The sequence below is a fragment of the Fringilla coelebs genome (assembly GCF_963513975.1).
Source record: "Fringilla coelebs genome assembly, chromosome: 20".
NCBI classification, from domain to species: Eukaryota; Metazoa; Chordata; class Aves; order Passeriformes; family Fringillidae; genus Fringilla; species Fringilla coelebs.
In genome coordinates, this window is record NC_140046.1 from 570,375 (window position 1) to 596,633 (window position 26,259).

Below are 26,259 nucleotides of genomic sequence, written 5' to 3' on the forward strand. Positions count from 1 at the left end.
GTTAACCGCGGGCAGCCGCAGTGCGAGGTGTTCCCGGGAAGCAGGCGCTGCTGTGCTGACCCTTTCCAACGGGCTCTCTCTTTTCCTTGCTTTTGTCCTTAAAAAGGGTTCGGCTTTTCCCTTCCGTGCAGCCACCCCGCGGCTGCGGTGCAAGGACGGGCAGAGCGCAGAGCCACGCGCGCCCGCGGCTGGTGACCGAGGACAGCTCGGGGAGGGACGGGACACAACCGGGGAGCCCTGCGGTGCCGGCGGGGCCCGGATGGCGCAGCGGCCGCTGCCGGGCCGGGCGCGGGGCGCGGTTCCGCCGGTCCCGGCCCGGGGGTGCGCGGGGCAGCCCCGCCGGAGGCGCCGGGCCCGCACGTGCGCGGGGCGCGGCGGGCGCGGCCCCTTTAAGGCGCGCGGCGGCGCGGGGCGCCCATGTGGAGGGCAGCACGCGTGTTGTGCTGCGCGCCCATTGGCCCGCGCGCGCTGACAGCGCGCCCCGGGCCGCGAGCGCACTGCGGGGGGAGCGCCGCCCGCAAAACGCGGCGCCCGGATCGCGCCGCCGCCGGACCGGACCGGCCGCCGCCGCGTCTCGCGCCCCGCGCCCGCCCCGGAGCCGGCCCGGGTCGCGCCCGTCCCGCGCGACCGGCGGGGCCGCGGGGCCGTGTTCGTGCGTCCTCGGCCCTGACCGGCCGCCGCGTCCCGGCGCTCTCCGTCCCGTCCGGGCGGCGCCCCGAGCTCCACTCCGCGTCTTGGCGCCGCCCGCCGCGTAGTAGCGGGGCCGCGCCAGCGCCCGCCTGTTGTGTTTCTGTTGCCACCCGCCATCTTGTCGCCAGCGCTGCGGCCGGCGGGGCGAGCCCGGGGCGGCGCGGGCGGGGCGGGCCCGCGCTCCGGGCGGCGGCGGCGGCGACGGCGGCCGGGCCCGCGCCATGAGCATCGAGACGCTGCTGGAGGCGGCGCGGTTCCTGGAGTGGCAGGCGCAGCAGCAGCAGACCGCACGTGGTGAGTGACCGTCCGCCCGCGCCTCGCGGGGCTGCGCCTGACAGCCGCGGCCGGCCGGGGCTACACGGGCACTGGCACCGGGGAGGGGTGGGGGGGGGCACCGGCGCGGGCTTTGCGCTGCCCGGGGCATGCGACCGGGGGAAACTCGGGGCGGGTGGGGCGGTGTCAGGGCACGGGCGGGATTCGGGGACGGCGCGGCGGGGGCTCCGTGCGGGCGGGGCTGCCCCGGGCCGGGCCCCGCTCCCGCCGGGGGCGCCGCCGCCCCCGCCCCGCGCGCTGCGTGTCCCCGGCCGGCGGGAGGGCGGGGCCTGGCGCGTCACTGGCTCGGCCCCGCCCGCCACCACGTGCGCGCGGCCCCGCCCCGCGCGGCCCCTCCGGGGGCTGCGGGGCCCGCCCGGGGCGCCGGGGGTGGGGACGGGGGAGCCCCGCGGGGCCGCCCCCGCCCGCTGTCCCCGCGCCCCGCGCCGCTCCGCCGCTGCGGCGGCCCCGGCCCTCCGGGAGCGGCGGTCTGTGCCCCGGGGCCGCCGCAGCAGCGGCGGGGCTGCCGCCCGCGCGTGGCTGCAGGAGAGCGGCGCCGGCCCCGCTCCCGCGGCGGCCCCGGCGCGGGGACTCGAGCGGAGCCGCGGGAGCGGCGCTTTGTGCCGCCGCCCATTGTGTCGGTGATGAGTCACGCAGCAGACGGGGATGCGGTGCTGAGGGGCCGCGCAGGGCCGGGAGCATTCCCGAGCCCGGAGCACAGCCCAGGATTTGCAGAGGGCAGGGGCTGCCCGGTCCGCGCTCCCCGCCGGCTGGGTGACAGCTCCGGTGCTGCTTCCCAGCCCTTGACAGTCTCCTTGCCACCGCAAGCCCTGCGGTGATACCGGCTCCGGGCTTACAGGTGGTGGCTGTGCTCATGATGCAGCAGTAAAATACCCGGGGCTCGACCTCTGCAGGTTTGGGTTTGTCTCTGCTGCTGGGAGACAGCTCCCGCTGCCATCCCGCTGCTATCCCGCTGCCATCCCACTACCCCGCGCTGCGGGGGCATCTTGTGAGTGGGTCTAACAAGCTGTGCTCTGGGTTACACAGGAGCAGGAGGGACTTGGCTTGCTGGACAGCTTCTGAGTCAGGAATTACTGCTGAGCAGGGTATATGGGCAGGGTAACACAGCAAAGAAAAGACGCCCTGCAGCCTTCTCAGCTCCAGGAGCAGCTCACAGGGATGTGCGGGGATGTGGTGTTACACAAAGCCTGCTGCAGGCTGGAGCTGCCACCATGAGCATGCCCTGGCCTCTGGGTGCTGCTGGGGGGCACAGGCACATAAGGGCTGGGCTGGTTGCAGGACCAGCAGTGTCAGTGCAAACGTGGCCACTTCAGGGAAGTCTGAACACCAGGAAGACTCTGGCACGGGAGGGAGGAGCCCTGCAGTGACCTTTGGGTGGCAAGAAGATTTCAGGGGAGAGCACAAGCAGAGGAACAGCTGGGAAGCACTAGGAAGTAATAAGTAAGAACAGTAAGACTGTGCTGGCTTCTTTGCTTGTGTTCTTCCTCTCCTTCCCCTTGAAATATTGTGTTCTGCGAAGTGTTATCGTCTGTTATACCCGCAGTTACACTGTGGAACTCCAGGGGTTCAGTATGGCCTGAAAATCAATCCATTTTGGGAACAGCATTAAAAAATATATACTGAATCTGAGGGCTGCTGTGTCTGCAGCTGACAGCAGTGCCTACTGCTGCTGCTGTAACCCTCTTGCTGTAAGCGTGTGCCTCCCAGGCAGGTAACACTCGTTTACATGGGCCCAGATTCACAGCCTGGGGTCCTTTCTCCCTCTGTTGTGTGCAACCTCCAGAGGCATTTGTCTTGAATTAGAGGGTGCTGATTTCCTTGAATTTAGCTTAATCCAGGAATGTTCCGTGATCTAAGAAAAACAAATTTTTTCATAATTGCAAGTAACTGATACTTGTTTTCCTAGGGTTTTTCCCATAGATGCTCATCTGGGGCTGTCCAGCTTGTGTTTGCTGCTCTCTCGAGTCTGCACAGTTCATTCACACCATTCCTTTCCTGAGTGGTGCCATCGCAGGCAGTGACCCTGCAGCAAGCACAGTTCTGGGCTTTTCCTCTCACCTACCTGCCATTTGGGCACGCTTAATTTCCTGGGAGTGGTAATGGTGTGTGGTGGCCAGGAAGGTTTCCTTTGGCTGTGGTGCCACCTTCCCTGTGCCAGTGGGTGAGGAGGACAACCTGCTCAGACCCAGCGTCCGTGGCTGGGCCTTGGCTCAGTGCTGTGCTCTGTGTGGCCTCTTGCTGTTGTCTTTCAACAGATCTCATCACTATAATGTTGGGGTGCACCTCCAGAAACCTTGTGGGGCTGTTTTGCCACGCCTGGCTTCTGTCTCACCAGGGTGCTGCGTGGCCTTAGCCTTGGCCTCGGCAGCGCACCCACCTGGGTTTCTTCAGGGGAGGTTAAAGCACCTCCCAACACACAGTGTGAGTTTATCTGTTTCCAGAGGCTTCCAAGAGAGCTGCACTGCAGTTCTAAGGACAACAGTGCCATAGTGACAATTAGACTTTGACTTCAGGAAGAGCCTTGCTCTGTGACACAGCAATCTCTGAATTTCAGGGGTGGCAAGGATAATTGTTGTGGGATTCCAGGGATAACTGCCTTGGTGCAGCCAGTTCAAGTGGTGGTGGTGACTCCCAGTTTTGATGGGCAGATACCCTTGATTCCTCTTTCTTTTTCAAGTATGGAGATAGGGTTCTGAAGGAACCCTACACACAGGAAATCTGCGCATTTTCATTCACTTCTTTGAGAAGAAAGCTGGCTAGAGTGAGCAGCCTGTGGAAGCAAGCCCTGGTGCAGCCCTGGGATGAAGGTGCAGCAGTGAGCCCTTGTTCTCCTCACAGGATCGAGGAATGTTACCTGGAGCAAACATGCTTACCTAACAGGCTGGCTGTTATCTGCCAGATCCAGTTTTGCCATGACTCACTGAACTCATTTCACCTGTCTGTGCTCCCTTGCTGCCTGTGTAACACACTGTTTGCTGGCTGTGTAACACACGAGCTGTAAACTCAAGGCAGGCTGCAGAGCACTTGCCAGCAGTGGATGAAGTGTGTTTTCAGAGTTTCTTCTGAAGGGACATCTGTGGACTTTTTGGTCTGTATTAAGAATACATAGTCTGTTTATAATAGTGTTTAGTTAGTCAGTTCATGTTTACTGTTCTTTTCCAACCTGTACATTTGAGGCATGTCGTGGTTCACTCTTCCTGCAGTGCGTGCCTCTGTCCCTGGGCCAGAAGCAGGGACAGCAGTGTCCTCATGTGCATGGGAGCAGGTGGGTTGGGTCCTGCCTGTCAGCCATGCCATTTCTTGCTCTGAAGTGTGACACAGAAGCTGTTCAGCTGACAGAAATACATGGTTTTTATCAGAGTGCATGACTTTGTCTCCCTGTCTCTTAAAACGCTGATGCCCGGTGCAAAAGCACAGGGCCATCTTGTGTAGGACAGCTCACCTGCTTGGCTGCCCAGGTGTAGCTCCTTGGATGGTGGAGCAGGGTCAGCATGTGCTGTTGGTGCCCACGTGGCCTGTCAGAGCCAGTGCTTCCTGCACTTTGTCCCAAATACCATGGAAAGGTACAACAGGAGCTGTGCATCCCTCCAGCCCGCCAAGGTGTGATGCTGCAGCTGTGACAGTGGCATGCTTGGCATCCTGGTGACATGATGGTCCTGGAGTTTCTGTAGAGATGAGACTCTCCATGATGATTTTGTCTTTTTAGCAATCTTGATCTTTGGTCTTGATTCCTTTGTAGTGCTCCTAAATCCTTACCGCTTATTTCTTTCTTCTGTCCACAAAGAGTTAGTTGTAACTAAAATGCAGCTAAAATTACTCTAGAGCTAATTCAGGGTTTCATTTAAGCACTGGAATAGCTTATTAAAGCTATTGTAAATGTAAATTATCTGTAGAGACTGGAGAAGCTGTTTTTAGAAATGTCTGCCAGGTGTTTATTTAGTTGTTGTTGATTCTTCTTCTGGTTGAGAAAGTGGAGATCTGAGTATTGTAGTTGTTAGCAGTGAATGGTGACCCAGTCTGCACGTGAGGTGTGAGCTGTGATGGCAGTGGCAAGATCGCTCGGCAGGGAGGGTCTCAGGTAGGGGTAGGGGTCTCTGAACCCCTGAAACTGATGCCAGGTAGGCTGGCCTAGCTCTTGCTTCTCTGTAGTGTGTTGTGAACTTCTGAGGTCTAATAGTGAAGCATTTCAGGTTCCTTTGTGAACAGCGTGCTCCTGAAATACAGTTTAGTTGGTCTTTGAGGTGCTAGTGAGGCCCAGTGTGTGTGGGGAGGAGAGGAGTGGCACCGTTCGGTATCAGGCTGCAGTCTGGACGCGTCACTGAGAGCAGCAGTGGCCCTGTGGAAGTGTCACCAGGTGCCTGGCAGCCAGCTCTGTACTGAGGGCATGGCCAGGAGCCCACAGGGCTTTGGGAAGCAGTGCCATGTCTTGGGTCTGCCATGGTTCTGGTGGAGAAACAATAATGCCAAGGGCTGGGCACCAAACTGCCATGTTTTAGCTAAGATGGGAGAGAAAAGTGGGGCTTGTGCTGTTGTCAACCAAAATTCAGGAGGAGTTAGAAAAGTGTCCTAATTTTAAAGGGTTCTCAGTCCTGCAGGCTTGTTCCTGGGCCTGGAAGTGCCCGTGGCTGTATGCTGCAGCCTCTGGTGTCAGCAGCATTTGCTGTGACTCAGAGCTTGCTTGGCTGATGCTGAGCTTTGCTGGGCTCCTGTTCTGCTGACTGTTCTTATCTCCCCCTTCCTGGTTCTCCCCTGCAGAGCCAGGAACTTGCAGAAACAGAATCCCAGTCTCCAAGCTGAAGCCTGCCCTTCCTCTTGGCATGACTTGTCACTCCCCGGGGCAGCCTTTGGAGTAGTAAATACCTGGAGACTCTTCTGTACCCAGCACTTTCCCGGTAGGAGCCTGCAGTGACTCCTGCGGGTGACACTGCTGCCTATCCAGAGTGAGTGACACACAAGGCACTCCTCTCCAGGGTTGTAGCAGTTCAAGGTGTGCAGGATAAGTTCCCAGAAGCATTGAATGATTCAGAAAAAACACTTCAGACCATTCAGAGAACTACACCACAGAAGTGCCTCACTGTTCCTGGAGTGAGAGATGTTCTCCACTGAGCACACACAGAGGTGGGATGCTTGGCTATGCAAAGGCACAGGCTGTTGATAAACTCTTGGTACTGATAGTGTCCCTAGTGAAAGGTAGGAGCATTCAAAGGGCTGTGGCATCCCTTAGAGCCTGCTCCTCCAGCACGGCTCCAGGAGGCTGGGGCCATGGCCTGGCTGCTGCAGGCCCACGCTGCCAGCCCGAGGGCACATGCGGCTCGGCCTGCTGCTCCCTGGCTGGCCTGGCAGCAGGGCCTCTGACAGATGGGTGGCATTTCCAGGGCAGGCAAAAGGGACGAGATATATTTAAATGCAGCAGATTATTAGGTAACAAAGAGTGCCTGGTGCTGTGTACTCAGACCATCGAGGCCCTAAATAGCACCAGGCCAGTGGTCAGGGGTGCTGACCCTGTTTCTGTGTCCTCCCAGGACAGGATTTGCTGTTCAGTCCCGCAGCTGCCGATGTTGCTGTCACTGCCTGGGTGGTGTGGCCAGGGACCTGAGGTGCCTGCTCTCGCCATGTGAACCTGCTGGCAAGCAGAGTGGTGTGGGCAGGGTGGGATTCCAGGACCCCCTGTGCTTGGGCTGTGGTTCAGATCCCCTGGGGGTTCACAGGACTGGTTCACTCCCATAGTTTGTTCTGTCCTCAGTCCCCTTGTTAAGAGCGTGAAGAGCAAGTGGAAATTACACATAATTTTGAGGCGCACCTTTGGATTCAGCTGTCCTCTTACCCAAGGGGATGCCCTCAGCCTTGGCTGCTTTCTGTGTATGGGCTTGCAGGAGATCTGTGCTGAGTGTGCCACAAGGGAGGGAATGAGCCTAGCATGTGTCTGGCATGTGTCAGAGCACACAGCACGCTGATCACCCCTACTTGCTTTGTATCTGTGACCAAATGTAGGTGAGCCTCCTTCATATGAGAAAACATAGAGCTTGGGGGGGCTTTCTTCAAAGGGTGTCTGGTTTGTGTACAGGGTGTGAGTGCAAAGTGAGAAGGAGACAGACCTTCACCACCCAGTGGAAGGGTTTCTGTCCAAAGAGGTGGCTCAGGGCCCTCCAGTCCTTTTGCTGGGGCTGGGAGCATGGGTCCTTTGTGCCTGTGGGTAACTCAGACCCAAGAGGACAGTGGCTCTTCAGTGTTAGATCTTGGCTAAAAAAATCCTTGAAATAAACTCTTTAGCTCAAGGGAGCAACACCAAAGGCCTTGCTGGCAGGTTGTCAGCAGCCCCAGGGCGGCACCTGCTTCCAGAGACATTTACATAAATACTTGTGATCAGTAATGCCTGCTTTAACCTTGCTTTGCTGTTCTCTCCCTTCCCCATGAGTGTAGCTGGTTGCAGGAGTTGCAGGTTGGCTTCTGCTGCTTCTGCCTTTGGTGCAGGTCTCCGGTGTCCTGGCTGGCTGCTCTGCTGTGGCCGTGTCACCTCCAGCAGCCCGGGCAGGTCCTGCTGTCCTCACTGCCACGACTTCCCACGAGTGACTCCTTTGCTGCTCCCTGTTCTCAGTCTCGGTGCAGCTGGAAGCCTGGGTGGCAGCTCTGCTCTGTGTGGGTTTTGCTCTGCTGTGTGCCGGGCAGGGCGGTGCCGGTCAGCCTCCGGCCGCTCTCTGTCCCCGAGGCCGGACGTGCTCAGGGAGCACCGTGAGTCAGCAGGTCCTCGGGGCTGGGTTTCCTCATGCACCCTGTGCCAGGGCCATTGCGTTGGCTCTGGCTGCGAACCAGCAGCAAAGTGGAGCAAAAGATCTGCAGACAAAGGGCTTTTCTTTATTAGTTATTAATGTCGTTGAACTGAACCCCTCCGAAATTGTTGGTAGCTGAGATTTGTGTTTGCATCAGGAGATTCCTGCTGGGGTTTTTGCCACCCTGCACTGCTTTGCTTCTTCCTTTAAGGAACTGTTGATAATACCCTGAAATATTTTGAGAAAATACAGAGAAGTGCAGCTTTAAGATTAAGCTGCTGCTTAAGCAACATCCCTCCTATTTTTGAGTCAGTCAGATCTTTTGCTCACCCACCCTACTTGTGCTGCAGAAGTTGAATGAAAACTTTGGATTTGTGTCTCAGGCAGCCGTGAGAGGAGTGCTGTATGGATGTGAAACCCATCCTGATGACAGAATTTTGTATGGTGCTTTTGTGAGTGCTGCGGGGCTGCAGCCTCAGTGGTAGAGCTCAGTCCAGAGGGTGGTTTCTCCAGGTGTGGGTTCAGGACCGTGTTTACCTTGGCAGCTGGTGCTTGACCTGGCTCCTGCTCTCCAAGAGGTGGAGGCTGTGTTTGGGCTGCTGCTGCCGCTGAACTTCGGGAAATTGTGTCGAGTGGATCTGGGTTGGTGTTGCTGTGTGGTCACGCGTACCAAAGCGCATTCAGAATCGGGAGTAAGAATTTTGTTGCCTTTTTTGCTCTCTAGTTTTTGCACCATACCCTTCAAAATCAGAAGATGGGTTAGAAGTATCCCAGTAGTGGCAGGGCCCCTCGGGGGTGACAAGGGCTGGGTAGCTCTGTGCCTGGTGGGGCCCTTTTCCCCTTGTTACACTTGTTATGTTCAGTACAGGTTGTCTTGAAGATCACTGGGGGATTGAACACAACCTGGTCATTCCAGGTGGCAGCATACATGCTCTTCTCTCTAATTTCCTAAATACGCATTCTGACTTCAGTGTTTCAGTCGAGCCAAAGCTTCTCCTGGGAGAGGCTCTGTTGGGATGTTTCTTAGAGCTTCCTCTGAATTACCTGCTTTTGGTGACTGTATAAGACAGAACACCCAACTGTCCACATCCTTCGCCTAATCCCTCCCTTGATAAATTAAAGTTTTATTTTCCAAATATTTGTATATTACTGTGAAGAGGTTGCTGCACCACCTTTTGTTGCAGCTCCTTAGAGGTTGTCAGGAGCGGGATCTGCTGAGCCTCACGGATGGTGGGTTTGGAGATATTTGATTAAGGCTGCGCAATGTCTAGATGCCAGGGCCACTGGCGCCGCAGGACTTGTATAAATAAATTTTGTTTGTGCCATGTTCACACAATTAAAGCCAGAGCCCTGGATTGTGTTTGATGAGGTTTATTTTGCTAGTTGGGCCACACAGCTTTTATTTACTTTGTCTGGTGTTCTGAAAACATATAGGAACATACACACATCAAAGCCAAGTTTAAGAACTTGATTAAAATCCACAGCAGTAAAGAGGTGGGTGCCCTGATGTGTTTGTATCAGTGCAGTGTCCATTGAGCTGGGATTCACTCGGGATAGCATAAAACCCAGAGTATTTTAACTTAGGGATCCTGTCCCGTGCTGGTTGTAGGCTGCTCTCAGGAAAGGTCAGGGAAGCGCCATTGCTCACTGTGGGTGTTTCTCTTTCAGAGGAGAATGAGAAGCATGAGAAGCTCTGCCTGGAGAGGGAGCAGGAGCAGAAGAAGGCGGGCAAGGCCAGCGTGCCACGGGCCAACAACACCCTATCCCCGGAGGAGCCCCGGAGCGAACTGCTGGTGCCCATCTCCCCCCCGGGCCCAGTGCCCCTGCCACCCCCACCCCTGGCAGCTCCCATTTCAGTCATTCCCATCCCCGTCGTCACCAGTTCCCCCCAGCAAGCAGCCCAGACCGCCCTGTCGCCGCCGCTCGTGCAGTGCCACCAGCCCCTCGTAAGCACTCCCAGCGTGCCCAAGGAAGCGCCGTCGGTGGCACCGGTGATCCAGCGGCCGCCGGGCCCGCACCTGCCGGACGGGAAGGCGGCCACGCCGCCCTCGGGCAGCCCCAAGCAGCTCCCGCACTACGCGGCGCCGGTGCTGGCCATCTCCCAGCACCATGTGGTGCCGCAGCCCATCCAGCCCCTGCAGCACCCGGCGGCGCCTGCGCCCCTCGGCGCCCTGAAGCTGGCGCCGGCCGACGACATGAAACCCATCGAGCTCAAGAAGAGAATTGGAGGGTGAGTGCACTGGGTGTGGGTACCTGTCCAGGAGGGACGGGCAAAGCTGCGTCTCTCTGGAGCAGCTCCTGTTTGTGCAAGCTGTTGTCGGATCAGAAATGCCAAGACCCGTGGATGTTTAATGTCTTTGAATTGCTGAGAGCGGGGGTTTATTAGCTGGACAGGTTTTTATTTTCCTCCCTCACTCCACACTGTAGGATTTTGTATAAGGATTTTTTTTTGCAGGCCAGAACGGTGTTAGGAAGCAAGTCCCAGCCCTGCATGTCTGATCTCAAGTGGTATCTCATGTTATGTTTGGCAAAAGATCGCTGCTTGTACTGGTCAGGGAAATTAAAGTGCACTGCTGCTTGTGGGAGCTTTCTTGAAAACTGGAATGGGATCTGGGAGATGTTCTTCTGAGGACAAAGAGCACCAATTTCTCAGTGCTGTAAGCGCTAAGGGCCTCCTGCTTGTTCAGAATCTTGCAGCTGGAAGGGGCTGAAGACTATTTAGTCTGCCCTCACCCTCTGTCAGGACTTGTGGCTCTGATGTTGCTTCAGGTTAGTGTTTTTCTGGCTTGTTCTTAAGGACTTTGACTGGTGGAGACCCTGCCTTCTCTGTAGGTGGTTGTTTCCAGACCACAGTATCCCAGTAGGGAGTCTGGTATTACTGCTTGTGGACTGGGAGAACAAACCATTCCCTTCTTCACAGCAGTTTTACCTGTTTCCTTTGGCCCCTCAATTTTCCTGCAGCATAAGTGACCTGGGTCTGTTCAGTTTTCCCTCCTGGCTGTGCTGTCTGGGCCTCTGACTCTTCTGGCTGCCTGCAGCAGGGGGATGTCTCTTGGCAGTGGTGTTGGAGATGGTGTGCAAATGCCATGGGGACTGGTGGAGATGTACAGTGGACAGAAAAAAGGTTCATTGGGATGTACAGATCCCAGAATGCATAGAAACAGTGAAAGTAATGCAGATAGGAGTTTGTGGAGATAAAGGCTTCAGTAAAATACCAGTGTAGTTCCTCTAAGCAGATTGAGATCTTCAGAGCCTGTTTGCTGCTGGAAGGGTCTGTTAGTCTGTGCACTAATGAAGAGAGCCTGTCACTGACATTGTGTGGGTTCAGGAGCTGTGGAGGAGGTTTCTGCTGGCACAGGATACCAGGGCAGGCTGCACAAGTTTGGCTGCCTGGGCTGTGGGCAGGGGGGGGGCTGCAAGTGCACCCACAGCCTGGTGCTGTGCTGTCAGAATGAGCTTTGCCCTGGGAGGTGGGGGGGCTGTGGTGCCAGTGTGGAGCACATCATCACCACTGCCTCCCCCCAGAATTGTCATAAGCACAGAAAAGATGTCTTTTTCAGCCTGTAAATGTTTCATGGGAAAACACTGACAAATATTTGTGACAATTTATTAAACATTATTACCTCCATGTCCTGTATTTTCAGTCAAAGGCAAATAATTACTTTGCACAGTGTATGAAAGATTCTTGAAATCTCCACATCTGGTAATGTACCTTATTGCTGAAAAACTGAGATAACATGTATTTGTTTGGCTTTTCCTAAAAATATTCCTCTGATTCAGAGAGTGGGTGGACTCAAACCCCAAAACCAGGAACTCACGCTGGTTTTTCCTTAAGCAGTGACTGGAGAATTCCTGTATTTCTTCATTCCATGTTTATCCTCAACTGTGTTGTTTCATGCACAGTAAAATCCCAAAGCAGTTGGCAGTGTCTACCCAATCCCATATGCTTGAATTTGGAACTGCACAAACCTGGTCCCACTGGAATGTAGGAGTAGATCAGAACCAGGTCAGAATCTGGGCACTCTGGGTCTGTACAAATACTTAAAATTCATACTTTGTGTCTCTCCCTGTTGTTGGTAGTAGCCGTGTCTGCATATATACCCACACGTCACACCTGTTTGTATCTTCTGTGCACTGTGTGCACAATGCCTGGTTCCTCTGATGCACGTGTAAAGTATGGAGTTTATCCTGACAAAGTGTAGGCAGAAATATATATGTACTTAATGTTAAACCAGTAATATATGAACACTTCTGCTGCTTTTGCATCTTGACATACAGACACTGCTGCAAGCACAGGTGCAAGGCAGGAGTTTTCAGTCTGACACTGAGCTGATCTTTGTTCTGTTTGGGTTACAGGGTTGGGACCAGGGAAGTACATAATAAATTGGAGAAGAACAGGTGCGTAGAAAGCCAGTGGTTTGGGTTTTTTAATTGTAATTCCCCTCCTTTTTTTTTGGCCTGTCATTTGTCAATATTTGTTTGGCTTTGGCGGATTTTTGTTTGTTTGCTTGCTTGTTTTTTAAACAGATAACCTGAGTAAAATTCTTAGTGACTTTTCCTGAATCTTGCAGTATTGCTCAGCTTTCTTATAGCTTAATTCTGCGTTTCTTGCTTCCCAATATGTTCTGTTTAACTGCACCATTGCATCCCAACCACCCTGATCCTGCAAAGCAGTAACAGTGCATAACAGCGTGACTCTCTTTTGATTTAAAAAGAGTAAAATACCCCAAATGAGGGATCAGTGTACAGTGTGTATACAGAATAAACATTAGTTTCTGACCCAAGACTCTCATAAGCCTGTCTAGCTAAATTGGAAGTATGGTGACAGTGGAAGCACCAGCACAGTGAGATGAGATATTTTATGTGAGGCTGCAGAGTGTTCCTAACAAAGCTGGGATAGAGCCCAGGTACAGACCCTGCTGGGGTGAGCTGGCTCAGCTGTGACATGCTGTGCTGGGAGGGGGGGGCTGCTATGCACAGGTGTAGGTGCTTTGCTGGATTAAGGCCCCAATTAAGCTCTCCCCTCTGGTGGAATTGGTTCCTGGTGTGTCTCCTGGCAGCTGACGACCCACCTGTGTTTTCTTTAGACGTGCACATTTGAAAGAGTGCTTTGAGACATTGAAGCGCAACATCCCCAACGTAGATGACAAGAAGACCTCAAACCTCAGCGTTCTCAGGAGTGCCTTGCGATACATCCAGGTACGTGCAGCGCTCGCGGGGCTGGGCAGAGCCCAGAGCTGACTTTGGGTGCGCAGAACGCCCCTTCTGGGGGTTCCAGGGTAACCACAAATCATCCTCACCAGAACTGTGATGGCAGGGAGCACATAACTCGCATGATCTTAGAGATCCAGGCTGAGTGAACTTCAGTTGTTTCCTTTTGGGCTCAGGTGAATTTTAATATGTACGGTTTGGGGAGGTTTTCTGTTTGCTTAACCAAAAGACAGATTTCTGTAAAGATTTGGTATGTCTCAAAATTTTGATGAGATGGACATGTGAGTATAAGTAATTTGCTTGGAGGCAAGGAAAGCCTAGAATCTGAGGTTGCAGCATGAGGCTGTAGTGGATGGGGCACCACCAGGAGTGATCTGGGAGAAAGCACAGGTAAAAAATCAGTTGTGTTTGTAGCTGGAGGAAAATAAGTGTTAGTGTTTGCTTGTTTAATGTTTGGGAAAGTGGTTAAGAAATTGTTGTAGATTACTCCTTTGAATGTGAAATCAGTAGCATGTAATGCAGTTAAAATTCATTTGGAAACTGGAAGAGTTGCTGCATTTATAGTGCAAATAGAGAGCTAGTACACCTTGTACATTTTGACTGGAATAAAAGGTGCTGAGGATTGATCACAATGGTCTTTTCCGCAGAAAAATGTAATCTTTTCTCACTTTGTTTCCATTTTTCCTCAGTCATTCTCAAACGCCATTTCCCTCTGGTGTTCAGAATTGATTATTCACTTCAGCTTTGCTTTGGAGAGTCAGTAATGCCTCAGAATTAGATCCGTTCAGCCCTCATCTTAGTTTTCACCAGCAACTTCCCTCAGAGAGACTTTGACTGGGGCAAATTCTGACTGTACCCAGCCACTCTCTGTCTTGCTTTAGAGATCCGAGCCTTTCTTTGGGTTTTGGCAGGCTGCTGTTGTAATTTGCAGGAGGAACCTCTCTGACAGCCAGTCTGGGGTGCGCAGTGTGGGCTGGGACCGGCCGGCTGTCTGCTGGTCGGTGTGCAGTCTGTCTGTGGCTGTCCGTCGGTCAGTGTGCAGTCTGTCTGTGGCTGTCCATCAGTCAGTGTGCAGTCTGTCTGTGGCTGTCTGTCTGTCAGTGTCCTGTCTGTCCGTCAGTCAGTGTGCAGTCTGTCTGCGACTGTCCATCGGTCAGCGTGCAGTCTGTCTGTGGCTGTCCGTCGGTCAGTGTGCAGTCTGTCTGTGGCTGTCCGTCGGTCGGTGTGCAGTCTGTCTGTGGCTGTCCGTCGGTCGGTGTGCAGTCTCTCGGTCAGTGTGCGGTCTGTCTGTGGCTGTCCGTCAGTCAGTGTGCAGTCCTGGGTGGGACCGGCTGTCCATGGCTCAGTGTCCTGTCTGTCCGTCAGTCGGTGTGCAGTCCTGGGTGGGACCGGCTGTCCGTGGGTCAGTGTCCTGTCTGTCCGTCGGTCGGTGTGCAGTCCTGGGTGGGACCGGCTGTCCGTGGGTCAGTGTCCTGTCTGTCCGTCGGTCGGTGTGCAGTCCTGGGTGGGACCGGCTGTCCGTGGGTCAGTGTCCTGTCTGTCCGTCGGTCGGTGTGCAGTCCTGGGTGGGACCGGCTGTCCGTGGGTCAGTGTCCTGTCTGTCCGTCGGTCGGTGTGCAGTCCTGGGTGGGACCGGCTGTCCGTGGGTCAGTGTCCTGTCTGTCCGTCGGTCGGTGTGCAGTCCTGGGTGGGACCGGCTGTCCGTGGGTCAGTGTCCTGTCTGTCCGTCGGTCGGTGTGCAGTCCTGGGTGGGACCGGCTGTCCGTCGGTCAGTGTCCTGTCTGTCCGTCAGTCGGTGTGCAGTCTGTCTGTGGCTGTCCGTCAGTCAGTGTCCTGTCTGTCCGTCGGTCGGTGTGCAGTCCTGGGTGGGACCGGCTGTCCGTGGGTCAGTGTCCTGTCTGTCCGTCAGTCGGTGTGCAGTCCTGGGTGGGACCGGCTGTCCGTGGGTCCGCGGGACGCTCCCGTGCCGGGTGCTCGCCCGGCGTGGCAGAGAAGGTCAGGGTGCCCTCGGGCCGCGCCAGCGTCCCCCTGCACGTGTGTGGGGAGCACATGGCGAGCGCAGGGCCCCGCTGGCGTGGCGGGGCTGCCGGCGGTGGGCTGGCACTGACCCAGGGCAGGCAGGGCTGGCTGGCTGCCCACGGGCACTGACCTTGTGTGACGTTGTGTAACCTCCTCCCCGCATCGCCTGCTCCTCCTCATCCTCTCCGGCAGATGCTCAGGGAGTATCCCGAGCGCTGTTTTCCTTGGCAGCACCAAAGCCGTGGGTCTGTGATTCAGTCACAGGATTCAGTTGTGCTAAAAACCCAGATTACTAGAAATCTGATTTGAAATTTCAGCATTCAGAAACGAAAGTTGGCTTTTAAGTTTTTTTTACTGCTGTTTGAATTTAGGTTTGATCTGTTCAACAGAACTAACATCTATCACTGTGGGGATGGCCACCAATCGTGTGCCAGGCTCCCTGTGTTTCATTCACAGGCTCAGTGTTTCCCTTGAAAAGAGAACAGGGTAATTCTACAAAAGAAATTTAAAAGTAAAAGCTCTTACTCTTAAAGTAGTTTTTCACTAAAGGGGGAAAAAAAAGCTCAAGAAACTCAAACCCAAATGAGCCTCACAGGGGAGGAGCACAGCACCAGCCAAAGCTGCACAGCGGCTGTTCTGCTCCTGCAGGCACTGTGACAGTGCACTGATTGTTGCAGCCTCTTCCTACAGAATCCTTCCTTCCCCCCTTCCCAGCTGGAACTTCTTAGAAAGCAGGCTGCTTGTTTCTTTGGCTGGATTTAAATATTTGTATCTGCATCAAAACAGGTAAGTTAGAAAGTGAAATTCTGAACTTCCCATAGAGCCATCATTTTAATTTATCCTTGGACCTGGGCTTGTGTTCTGCTACAGTAAATTAGAATTTGCAATTAGGCACACTGTTGCACAAAGGAAATGGGGCCCAACGCAGCTGGAAGTTAATAATCCCTTTAGCTGGTGATTCAGCCTGAGGCAGTGTGGGCTGTTGTGCTGCGGCTCTCAGCTGAGGAGGGTGTCCCGGTGGGTCCAGCAGCACGGCGAGCTCCAGACCCTGGCACACAGCTGCGACCAAGTCTGTTTGCAACATGAGCCACCTCGGCTCTTGTTCTTCACTTTGCTGCCTGCACAACCTGAGTGGAAATGTGGAGACCTCTGGGAAGTTTGTAAGATGAATGGAGCGATGTGGAAAAAACCAGAGTGAGAATGAAATGCTCTTTGCTTTGAGAGAGCAGAGCCCTGTCCCCCAGCCTGCTCCTGAGCAGTGTCCCCACAGAGGAGAGGCCTGTCCTCCCCAGAGCCCCTCTGGCTCTGCCCGTGCTGGGGTGGGCAGCAGGGAGCACAGCCCAGCCTGGCACGTGCCAGACGTGGCTCACAGCCCGTGCGGCTGGGCTGGCTCTGGTTCTCTCAGAGGGATTCCTTCCCCCAAGGAAATGGAATCATCTCTGGAAGCTAACTGGAGCCCTTAAGCAAGGCTGCAACTCTAAGTTCTGAAACTGTGCCTGTCAGTGTGGCACCTGAACACCCTCCAGTTTTGGGGGTTATTTTCTACTGTACATTTAGTGTCAGATGCCATCCAGGTGATTTACTCACCAGGTGGCACTGGGACAACTGGCACACAGCCCAGCCCAACCCATCAGTCTTTGGTTGTGCTGCAGGTCCTGCTTGTTGGTAGTTTCCCCAGTACAGTTGAAATGCTGACTAAATAACAAGGTGCTTTCAAAGTCTGAGATGCAGCTGAGCTTCCCAGGACATGCAAAACACAAGGAGCACGACTTTGGAAGTTGTGGAAGCCAGGCACTGCTGTGATCCCAGCCCCTGCACATGCTGCTCGGGTGTGGCAGAGGCACTGGGAGCTGCTGTGGTGACAGATAGGCCTGGTCCTGCAGAGCAGTTTTGGCTCTGTTTGTGAAAGAGACTTTGCTTACTAATTCACAGAAGTCCTCTGGCAGCCCTGCTTGTAGTGTTAGAGACAAAATGTAGCTGTAGTGAACTAAGGATTTATAGTATGGCCAGTTTGTCATTATTACCTTGGCAAAGGGCAAGAAGGGTGAAATTTCCTTATGGCTTACCTGTGCTCACTAGTGCTGCCAATCATTTATGATGCTTAACTTGTTTATCCTCGCCTCATCTCCCTCGCTTCTCAAACTGCCTTAAGTAACAGTTGTGCACCTAAGAATGATACAGTTTCCTGTTCATACCAACAGTGAGCAACAGATTTGACTCCTGTCGGGGTAGAATGAATCCAGAGTACTATCCAAGGATGCCTAAGTAGTGCACATAAAAATCCTTTGTGAAGCCCTTTTTAAACTGATCTTGTGGACATGTGAACAGACCCGATACAGGTTTTGCATTGGTTAAATTTTCCTTTTAAGATTCACAGCATCTCTTTGTCTTCTAGTTTGTTTTATTTGCTGGTCACTTTGCTGGTGCCTGAGCACAGTCATCCATCCCTGTCTGTGCAGAGGACCAGAAGAAGACCAGTGGATTTTTGGGTGCCATAGCACTGCTTGATTTGGGTGTTGATTGGTGCAGAGGGCCCTGCAGCCGTGCCAGATCCTGGTGCAGGGAGGTGCTGGACTGCAGACACAAACCACAGGTCTGACAATGGTTGTGATTAAAGACCAGAGCTCATTTACATTCAGGCGCTGTTGTGACTGGATTATTGATCAAAATGCATAAGCCAAGCCGTGCTGCTGAATTCTCCCATTAAGTTCCCCACCTTGATGAGGATGGCTGTAACTGTTATTTTTTTATTCTGTGCCAGCTATGAGGTAAATATACTCATCTTCTGTAAAACTTGTTCTATTAAGAGTGGGGTCCATCAGTGCCTGCCCTGCCTCCCTCACGTGAGCAGCTGTGCTGCTTCATGTTGTTTACCTGACCTGATCCACCGATTCTATCGTGTCTAATTAGCCTGAATCTCAGTGTCAGTAACGAAGGCCTCCAGCATCCATAGGCTATGGTCATGGTCATGCAATGTGGCGTCATCTGTAGATTTCAGAAAGTGATGAGAAGAAATAAGACCTTAAAAAAACCCAGTGTTTAGTTCCTCCAGCTGCAGCAGGACCTGTCTACAGGGAGGCTCATCCAGGGAGCCATCAGGGACATTTTTATTTGCAGGATTGGCCACAAAACATGTCCTGTAATAGTGATTAAAAATGTCCAGCATTTGGACCTTGTTGAGTAATTGGAGCTGTTTCTTAACCATTGCCAAGAGGGATAGTGATTTTTTTTTTAAAGTATCTCACTCATTACTTGTACATGAGAATTTGGAAAGGGTGAATGGAATTGTAAATCTGTCAGTGTGTTTGTAATTGTCAGAGAATCCACACCTGTTCCACTGCTGTCATTTAAGTAGTAGTTTAAGAAGCACTCAGGGTTGTAAAAACCAAACCAGCCTGTAAGTGGATTGCAGCAGAGGGTTTGGGAATGCTGTTGTGTGGTAGCTGGTGTGTTTGGGGGCTGTTGCTTGTTCTGATTGCCACCTGCTGTGAGAGCTGGCATGGGAGGGGAGACGGTGCGTGGGCCCTAAGGAGAGTAGTGATAATTACAGCTCGGTTGCATGGGCTCTATTTTATGTGTGACGTTGCAGGAGTCGCCTGCCTTTGAAACACGGCAAAAGCCCCAAACAAAGCAAAGGCAGCCCTCAGCCCAGCAGAGGAGCTGCAGCGAGCAGCAGTGTGAGAGCCATGGCACGGAGGGCAGCTGTGCAGCAGCAGTGCAGCCCCAGCTCTCCTGCACAGACAGAGGTTTGCACCCAGGCACAGCTCTGCCTCATGGCCTCACGCAGGTGCTGGAGTGGGTTTGCCTTTAACAGCTGGGTTTGTGTCCTCCTACTGCCGCCGTGGCCTGACAGCGAGGGAGATGGATGGAGAGCAATCCTCTGGTGACCCAGATCTGCTCTGTGGGCCGTGGGTGGAGCTGCTGGGGTGTGAGTAACTGGCACTGACCTCCTTAGATGGATGGGGAAACAGGAAGGAGAGGTGGTGCGGAGGATGGCACATCTCTGAGTCACCGGGACCTCGGACCTGCTGCCGTGCTGTGGGGGACTGCTGCTGTCAGAGCCCTTGGCTCCTGGCACCAGCATCACCTGCCAGAACTGTGTCCTCTCCCAGGAGAAGCCCTCACTTCCCTGCTCCCTGGTCAGGGTCCCTTCAGGTGTGCAGCTTCCCTGTGTGGCTGTGGGCTGAGCCAGGGTGTAGGAATGGGAGCAAAGGGGGAGTCTGCACCCAGGACACAGCCAAAACTGCGCCTTGGCTCCTGCAGCAGCTGCTCAGATCTGCCTGCAAGGAAAATACAGAAGTACTACAGCAAGTGGATGTAGGGATAAAGTGTCTGTTCAGAAATCTCCTCCCCATCCCTGGCAGACAGCTCTGGCTGTGGCTCCAAGATGTAAACCTGCCTGTTGCCCTCTGGAGCTGCTGTCCATGCCTCATCACAATGGCTTGGGAAGAGCTTTGGGGTCCTGCATCCAGCAGTCATGTTGTTAATAATAATCCCTCCTTGAAATGCAGCATGCTTCATTTCTGTTTGCAGAAAATGATGATACTTAATCTCAAAGTATATTTCTTATATATACTTTGTATATATATAAGTATATACTTATCTCAAGTATATTTCCCACAATTTTTTATTTCAATTTTTTAAAATTTAGGTATGCAGAATTAAATTTTAAATCAAAAATTATCAAGTTTTAATTTCCCAAGTTATTTTCATTTTTTTGGGATAATTTTCTAAGTAACAAATGCACCATGGTATTTCAGGATCTTTGGGGCTTCTGGAATCATTAGAAATATCTCATTTGTTTCCTGAAGAACACAGACTGGTTAAAAAATAAAAATAGGAAAAGCAAAAGACATGACCAAACTGAACACTAAGCGATTGCAAGTCATACTTCAGTTATTTTAAAATTTAATTTCTTGTGTCCTTGGGAGTCATATCAAGGAATTAAACCAGATCTGCTTACCTAGTGACAGCCAGGATGGGGCCAGTGACTGGCCTGGGGATGGCTCTGCTTTTCCTTGCTTTGTTGTACTGTGGGTTCCAGTTGGTTGCTGCCTTTTTGTTTTGTTGTTTTGTTTTTTGGGGTTTTTTGGGTTTTTTTTTTTGTGATTTGTTCGTTGTTTATTTTCTTCTGAATTTATTTTTTGCCTTCCTGATTTGGATCATTCCTGCTCTCTGCCCCAGTGACTGTTTGTACTTTGTCCAGAGTGTGGTGCTTCAGGAGGCTGACTCTGACAGGTTGGTGCAAACAGCCACGTTCCAGCCCTAGTTTTGATCAGAGATTAAGGCCTGATGTCTTTTTTTATCAGGAGCCTGAAGTGCAGTTATCAGTGTGAAATGATAAATGTCAGTACCAATGCATGTTCTTGTTTTCCATGATTGCTCCAGGTATATTTCCTATTCTGGGAAGTATTTCTGTCTAGAAGTTCATCCCTACCCCTGCAGGCAGGTTGAGCAGTGGTGGGTGGTGCCCGCCCCGCTGGGACCTGCCGAAAAGTGGGTGCAGCCTGTGCAGTGAGCATGGGCTCCTTGCCTCGAGTCCCTGTGCTTGTGAGGGTGAGGTCATCTCCCAGGACACAGCAGCACTCCTTGGCTGCTGTCCTTGTCCTGCACTTGGTCACTGGGAGAGCTGGCTCAGGAGGCTGCTGGTGCAGGGGGTCACACTACGGGGAGCCAGGGACAGTCTCTAGTTCACTTTGCAGGCTTTACTTTGGTTTAGCTCCTGGTGTGAAGTTTAAGTTTGAGATGTTGGGAGTCTGAAGCTGGGGCACGAGCGCTGGGAGCCTGAAGTCCTTGTCCTGTGGCTCCCCCCATTTGCACACAGGCTGTCCTCTCTCCCAGTCCCCTGGGGACCGGTCATGGTGAGACCCTCGCCCCGCTCTCCTGGTGCTGAGCACGGTCTGTTAGCATCTTGGGGCTTTGGGTCAAGCCCCTTGTGATTTTAGCTTGTGTTTGGGGAAAGCAGGACTGTGGTCCTGTGCTGAGCAGGGGCTCCCGTGGCACAGGCTGCAGTGAGGTGTAGCTGTGGGTGGTGGCAGTGCCTGGCTGGCTGCAGCGCAGTGCTGACGTGCTCTGTGGTGGTGCTGTGGTGCCCCACCTGTGTTTTGCTGTCAGTGGTACCAGGCCAGTGCATCCGGCATCGCTGCGGGATCTCAGCTCCAGAGCCGGCAGAATGAAGTAGTTACCATGGAAACCATGGCTTTGGTTCCCGTGGCAACTAGCCGGGGTTCACACACGGCTGCTTCTTGCAGGCAGAGGGGCTGGTCGGCATGGGCAAGGCAGGGACGGGATCTGGCAGGTGCTGTCACCTTGGAGGGTGCAGGGGGCGGCTGCAGAGGCTGGGCACGCTGGCCTGGTGCTGGGGGAGCTGGCTCCTCACCTTGGAGGGTGCAGGGGGCGGCTGCAGAGGCTGGGCACGCTGGCCTGGTGCTGGGGGAGCTGGCTCCTCACCTTGCCATCCCCGCAGGCTCTGCTCCTTGGCAGCAGGTCGGCAGGGCTTGGGGCGAGCAAACGGCTTGTGGCAGCTGAGGAACGTAGACAGTTTAGCACCACTGGAAGCAGGAATGCCCAGAGTCGATAGGAGTGATGGAAAATCCCCAAATCCTACAGGGTGAGTGCCTTGGCCGGTGGAGTTTTGGCAGCTGGGGCTGTTTGGGTTCCATTTGGGACTCTGCGGGGACAGCTCGTTCACCAGCATCTCTCTGGTCCCGGTTGGAACATTTTTGGAGTCAGGCTGGTGGATTCTTGCTGCTGCTGTGAATCTCCTGCACCATGGCAGTCCCAGCAAAAATAAGATCCTTAGCATGTAGGGCTTTTTCCATTACATATAGGAATCAAACTGTGCAGCAGTGGAGAGCCTGATCAGCTGGTCTGGTCTGTGCTGAGGTCCTGCAGGTCAGTGGCAGCTAAGGACACCCCTGGCTCAACATGTCCCTTTCTCTGGCACCAGCTGTGATCCCCAGAGCAGAGAGTTAAAGATTATCTGGCTCAAAATTGCAAATCACTCTTCTCATTGCTTATTGATGAGGTATTTTCAATCAGCAAATGTTAGAGAAGAAAAGAGCTGAAATATGCTTTGGAAAACTCATAATTGAAAGTGTGTTTTTAAACGGCTAATAAAATGTTTATGAGGGGAGCTGCGTAATAAGGCCTTTTAAACCTCTCCAATGCCAGCCGCAGGGCCAGCAGCATTCCTGGGGCAGGTGCAGGGAAGGTGTTGGGGGCATTATTTCCAGTCTTGACAGGATAGTGAGCAATGTAATTACAGATGGCTATAAAATGGAAAATTCTTTGCAGTGACAAATGACTGCTGCTATACAAGGAGAGCAGGAGTTGGTGTATGGTTTGTTTACCACATGATGACAGGGAGATGCGCACAAGGACCAAACAGTGGCTGCAAACCAGCCAAGGTAATGGGCAGAAAGTGGGTAAGAGTTACCACTGGAATTGTGTCAGGCCTTTGCTGTCACTGCAGTTGTCTGGTCTCGCTTCAATAATCCAGGTGCATAAAGGCTGCCAAGGAGCTGACAGGTACAGGAGGAGAATCAGATACTCTAGGGGAGCAAAAGCAAACCCACATGTGGATTTTAATTTGGTTGCTGGTGTTTAAATAAAAGATGAAGGGACTCAGCACTGCCCTTGTGTCCTTGTCATCGCTTCCACCTGCACATGGAGCAGCCCCTGCTGTGCCCATGCAGTGGTGCCTGCCAGGGGAGGGTCAGGCCCTTGCTCTTCTGCAGAGGGCTCACTCAGCTTCAGCCCAGCAGAACGGAGAGTGTTCAGAGAGGAACATCATCTGCTTTCACCAGAGCCAGCAGTTGATTTGCAAAACTTCCCAAGCATCAAAAGCCATAGATGGATTCACAAGAATATGAGGAAATCCATTATTTCTTTCTGGGGTAGCTCAGCTTCCCCCTTGGCATGGCCAGGGCCTACTCTTTTAAGTGATGATCATGTGGAATTTTTTTTTAAGTGTGAAAAATAAGAGAGTTCTAAAGTCATAGCTTCTGTAGGTTCCTCACACTGCAGTGTAACAGTTGCCTGGGCAACCAGGGTTCCCAATTGCTTAAAAGGAAAAAAAGAAATGCTGCAATGATGGAGATGCAGACGTAAGAAGGAGAGTCTGTGCTGGAGCAGCCTGGGATGGGGTGGCCTCAGGGAGAGACCACCCCCAGCTTTGGGCTGCCCTCAGCAAACAGAACAGAGCTCACGGGGCATGCCTGGCCTTCCTGGGACCAGCCCAGCCTGGCCTCTCCCTCGGGAAGGGGGAAAACAGAAATGCAGGTAACTTCAGTAATTTTTCTGCTGTGGAGAAACAGGATCAGTATTTCACGAGCCAGGTTAAGTGTGTGTCCTTCAGGATCTTAGCAAGCACCTTAACTGTCATCCCAGATGCCAGCACCAGATGTGAACCCTTGCCATGGTCCTTCCCAGTGCCTGTGGAGGTGGGTCAGGTGGCAGCTCCTGCCCTGCAGCTGACCCAGGCCTCGGTAGTTGGGCATTTGTATGAATTTCTTTTACCAAAATTTAATTCTCAATTACTGTGTTGTCTGTAGTTTTAGGGTCCCCTCTGCCCTTTTCAGTGCTACCGTTACATTCCCATTCTGCTGGAAAATTGCAAAGGCTTGGGTTTGGGGAAAAGTGTCTGTGTGGTTATATGTTATTTTAAAGCATCTGGTTTTGTATTGCATGGGATCCATGGTGATAGTGCTGACAGAAACTTCTGTTTTAGAAAAACATCCTGGGGATCAGTGGGAGTCTCTAAAGGTTTTGATGTGCCGGGGCAGGTCAGTGACCACAGTCCCAGTGACTCAGGGTTGGCTGTCACTGTGGACTTTCTGTTGACTGACGGGAAATCCTGGCACCTGATGTGGGCAGGATGATTTGCAGAAAATAATCTGCCAGGAGGCGGGTGCCAGGAGCTGCGTGTGCCTGTGGGGCCACAGTCGGAGGGCGGGCAGGGTCCCTGCTCCTGTCCCTCCACGGCTGCTCGTTTCTGCAGTGGGGCCAGGGCTGTTCTTGCTCCCAGGCTCAGCTCCCGTGCAGGGCACACTCCCAGTCCCTGCAGAGCCTGAGAGGGGACTGCACCCCTGCAGAGAGTGGGACAGTGCTGGGAGGGGAGCTCAGAGGAGAGGGAAGAGGGCTCCAGTTAATCCCACCCAGTTCATTATTAGGCCAGAGCAGCTCAGCCTGGAGATCTGTCTTTACCAAGTGAGCTTTGGTGTATTGCATCCCAGAATAGGTTTTGAAAGATTATGGGTGCCTCCAGCCCATCTGCTGCTCCAGCCTCCCCAGCAGCTCCCCTTGGAGAACACCCAGCTGTGCTGGAGCCCTGGGAGGAGATGCAGACCCAGCAAGGGGCTGCCAGGAACTGGCATCCAGTCAAGAGCTGGGACAGCTGGCACCGAGGGAGGCAGAGCCCAGGGGGCTTGGCTTGGAGCAGTGCCGTGTCCCACAGCCTGTGGAGTGCCTGCAGAGTGACATAGTGAACTCCCTGGCTCTCTCGGCTGGGACGCTCATCCTGGAGCTTGCTAAGGGTTTGCCTGCCTTCCCAGTAATTAAAAGTTTGTAACTAATTACCAGCTGCCCTGCTCATACTTTGTAGTAGTGCTTTCCCCCAGTGCTGGGAGTCTCCTCTTGCAGCAGGGAGTGAAGCCAGATCTGCTTGAATATGCGTGTGCTGTGCCCGCTGCGGTGCCAGGCGGCTGCGGGGATTTCGCGCCTGCTCCTCCTGGAGAGCTGCTCCTCTTCTGTCCTCTGGTGCCCTGTGTGGAGAGCAGCTTTGGGGGGATGCTGCAGAGAGGGACTGGGCTCATGTTTGCACTGCAGGTTTAGCCTCAGCCTTTCTTTACTGGCCTCTTTCCTGATGACATGGTGAGGAGAGGACATTCAGACAAGTTTCATGCAAGTCTTGCGTGTTTAAACCTGATCCAGGAGTGTGCACCTTCCTTGTCACCTTCCCCTCCATCACTCCCTGTCTCACCCACACCTCTCTGCAAGGCCATCAGAGCACACACAGCACATGACTTTTCTGAGTCAGGCAAAATGCTTTGGCTGCACTCAGTAGGAAACAGACTTTAAAACTAGCCTGTGGATTTGGGCCTCAGCCACATGGGAATCTCTGGGCTACAGGTCAGGGCTGGTGCAGAGCCAGAATTCCAGGAGTCCCCATCCTTCCTTCCTGGCTGTCCCCATGGCTACCTCCCTGCAGTGCGCTGCTGGGCTTGCCCAGGTCAGAGCTGTGGGATCATGGTGTTGGTCTATCTGCTGCCTGGTTTGGCTTGAAAAGCAACAGGAGAGAGAGAGCTGCCACCTTTGCCTGAAAACCCTCTGTTTGAGGAGCTTTTAGCTGATCTGGAGGGAGAGGAACTGTCTCCATTGACACCTGCAGTGGGTGTGCCCTGCTAACACACATTGTTTGGCTCTTTTAAAAATACTTCCTGTATTGCTATTACTGGGACAAAGGTATCAGCAGGAGCTGCCCTAATCTGTGTTGCCTTAGGCTGCATTAAAGGCTGGCTGAACAGGCTTTAAGGTCCTTCCCAGCAAACCTGTGAGCTACAAACCAGCAGAACTACTGAAAGGCATGAGGTCAGGCTCTGAATGTACTCATCCTGGAGAACCTGAGAGAGAAATAAAGAGATGTGTTGAGAAGACCATGAGCCTGGTCCTCTGTCAGGTGTGGGGTTTGCTTTTGAGCTCAGTGCTTGCCAGCAGTGAGGGAATAGGAGCATCCATGTGGGCTCTGTGTGGCTGGTATTTTCAGAAGTGTGTGTGGGATTTAAATTCCCAGTGGTGAAACTTAACTTCAGAAAATGGAGAATCTGTATATGGTTTTACAGATTTCACCTAATTTTATCTCTCATGCATATAGTAAGTGTGGCCCTGGGATGAGGGACCAGGTCTCTGACTGTGCAGTGTACACTGGCTTAAAAACTTATAGAACAGGCCTTGGAATAGTTGGGGAATGTGGTTTGTATTTCTCAGCAGTAGTGCTGGGCAGTGTGGGACATTTCTCTGTATTGTGCTGTCTGATGCAGCAGCTCCCCATACCTTACCAATGGATGTGGTGATTCCCAGCACCAGGGGGGCATTAGCAGGAGAGGACAACAAACACCCTTCCTTCCTGTTTGACCTCAGGATTTCCCCAAGATGCAGGGGCTTGTTGGTTCTACCATCCACCATCTCCTCTAGGTCAGGAGGTCTTGCTCAGAAGCTCATCAGTACTTAGGCTTCTTCT

The 26,259-nt window shown here is 53.3% G+C and overlaps 1 protein-coding gene across 2 annotated transcripts in view; it reads left to right on the forward strand.

Annotated features, from left to right (window-relative positions):
* Positions 1–838: 838 nt before the first annotated feature.
* Positions 839–26,259, forward strand: part of MNT (MAX network transcriptional repressor) — a 29,280-nt gene continuing 3,859 nt past the window's right edge. For both annotated transcript variants that reach the window (XR_014616645.1, XM_084218928.1), the window contains exons 1-4: positions 839–984; positions 9,459–10,020; positions 12,147–12,188; positions 12,878–12,989. Coding sequence is in view for 1 of the 2 variants with exons in the window: in XM_084218928.1 (XP_084075054.1) it covers positions 912–984; positions 9,459–10,020; positions 12,147–12,188; positions 12,878–12,989 (789 nt within the window). In the remaining variant the exon portion in view is untranslated. The remainder of the gene's footprint in view (positions 985–9,458; positions 10,021–12,146; positions 12,189–12,877; positions 12,990–26,259) is intronic.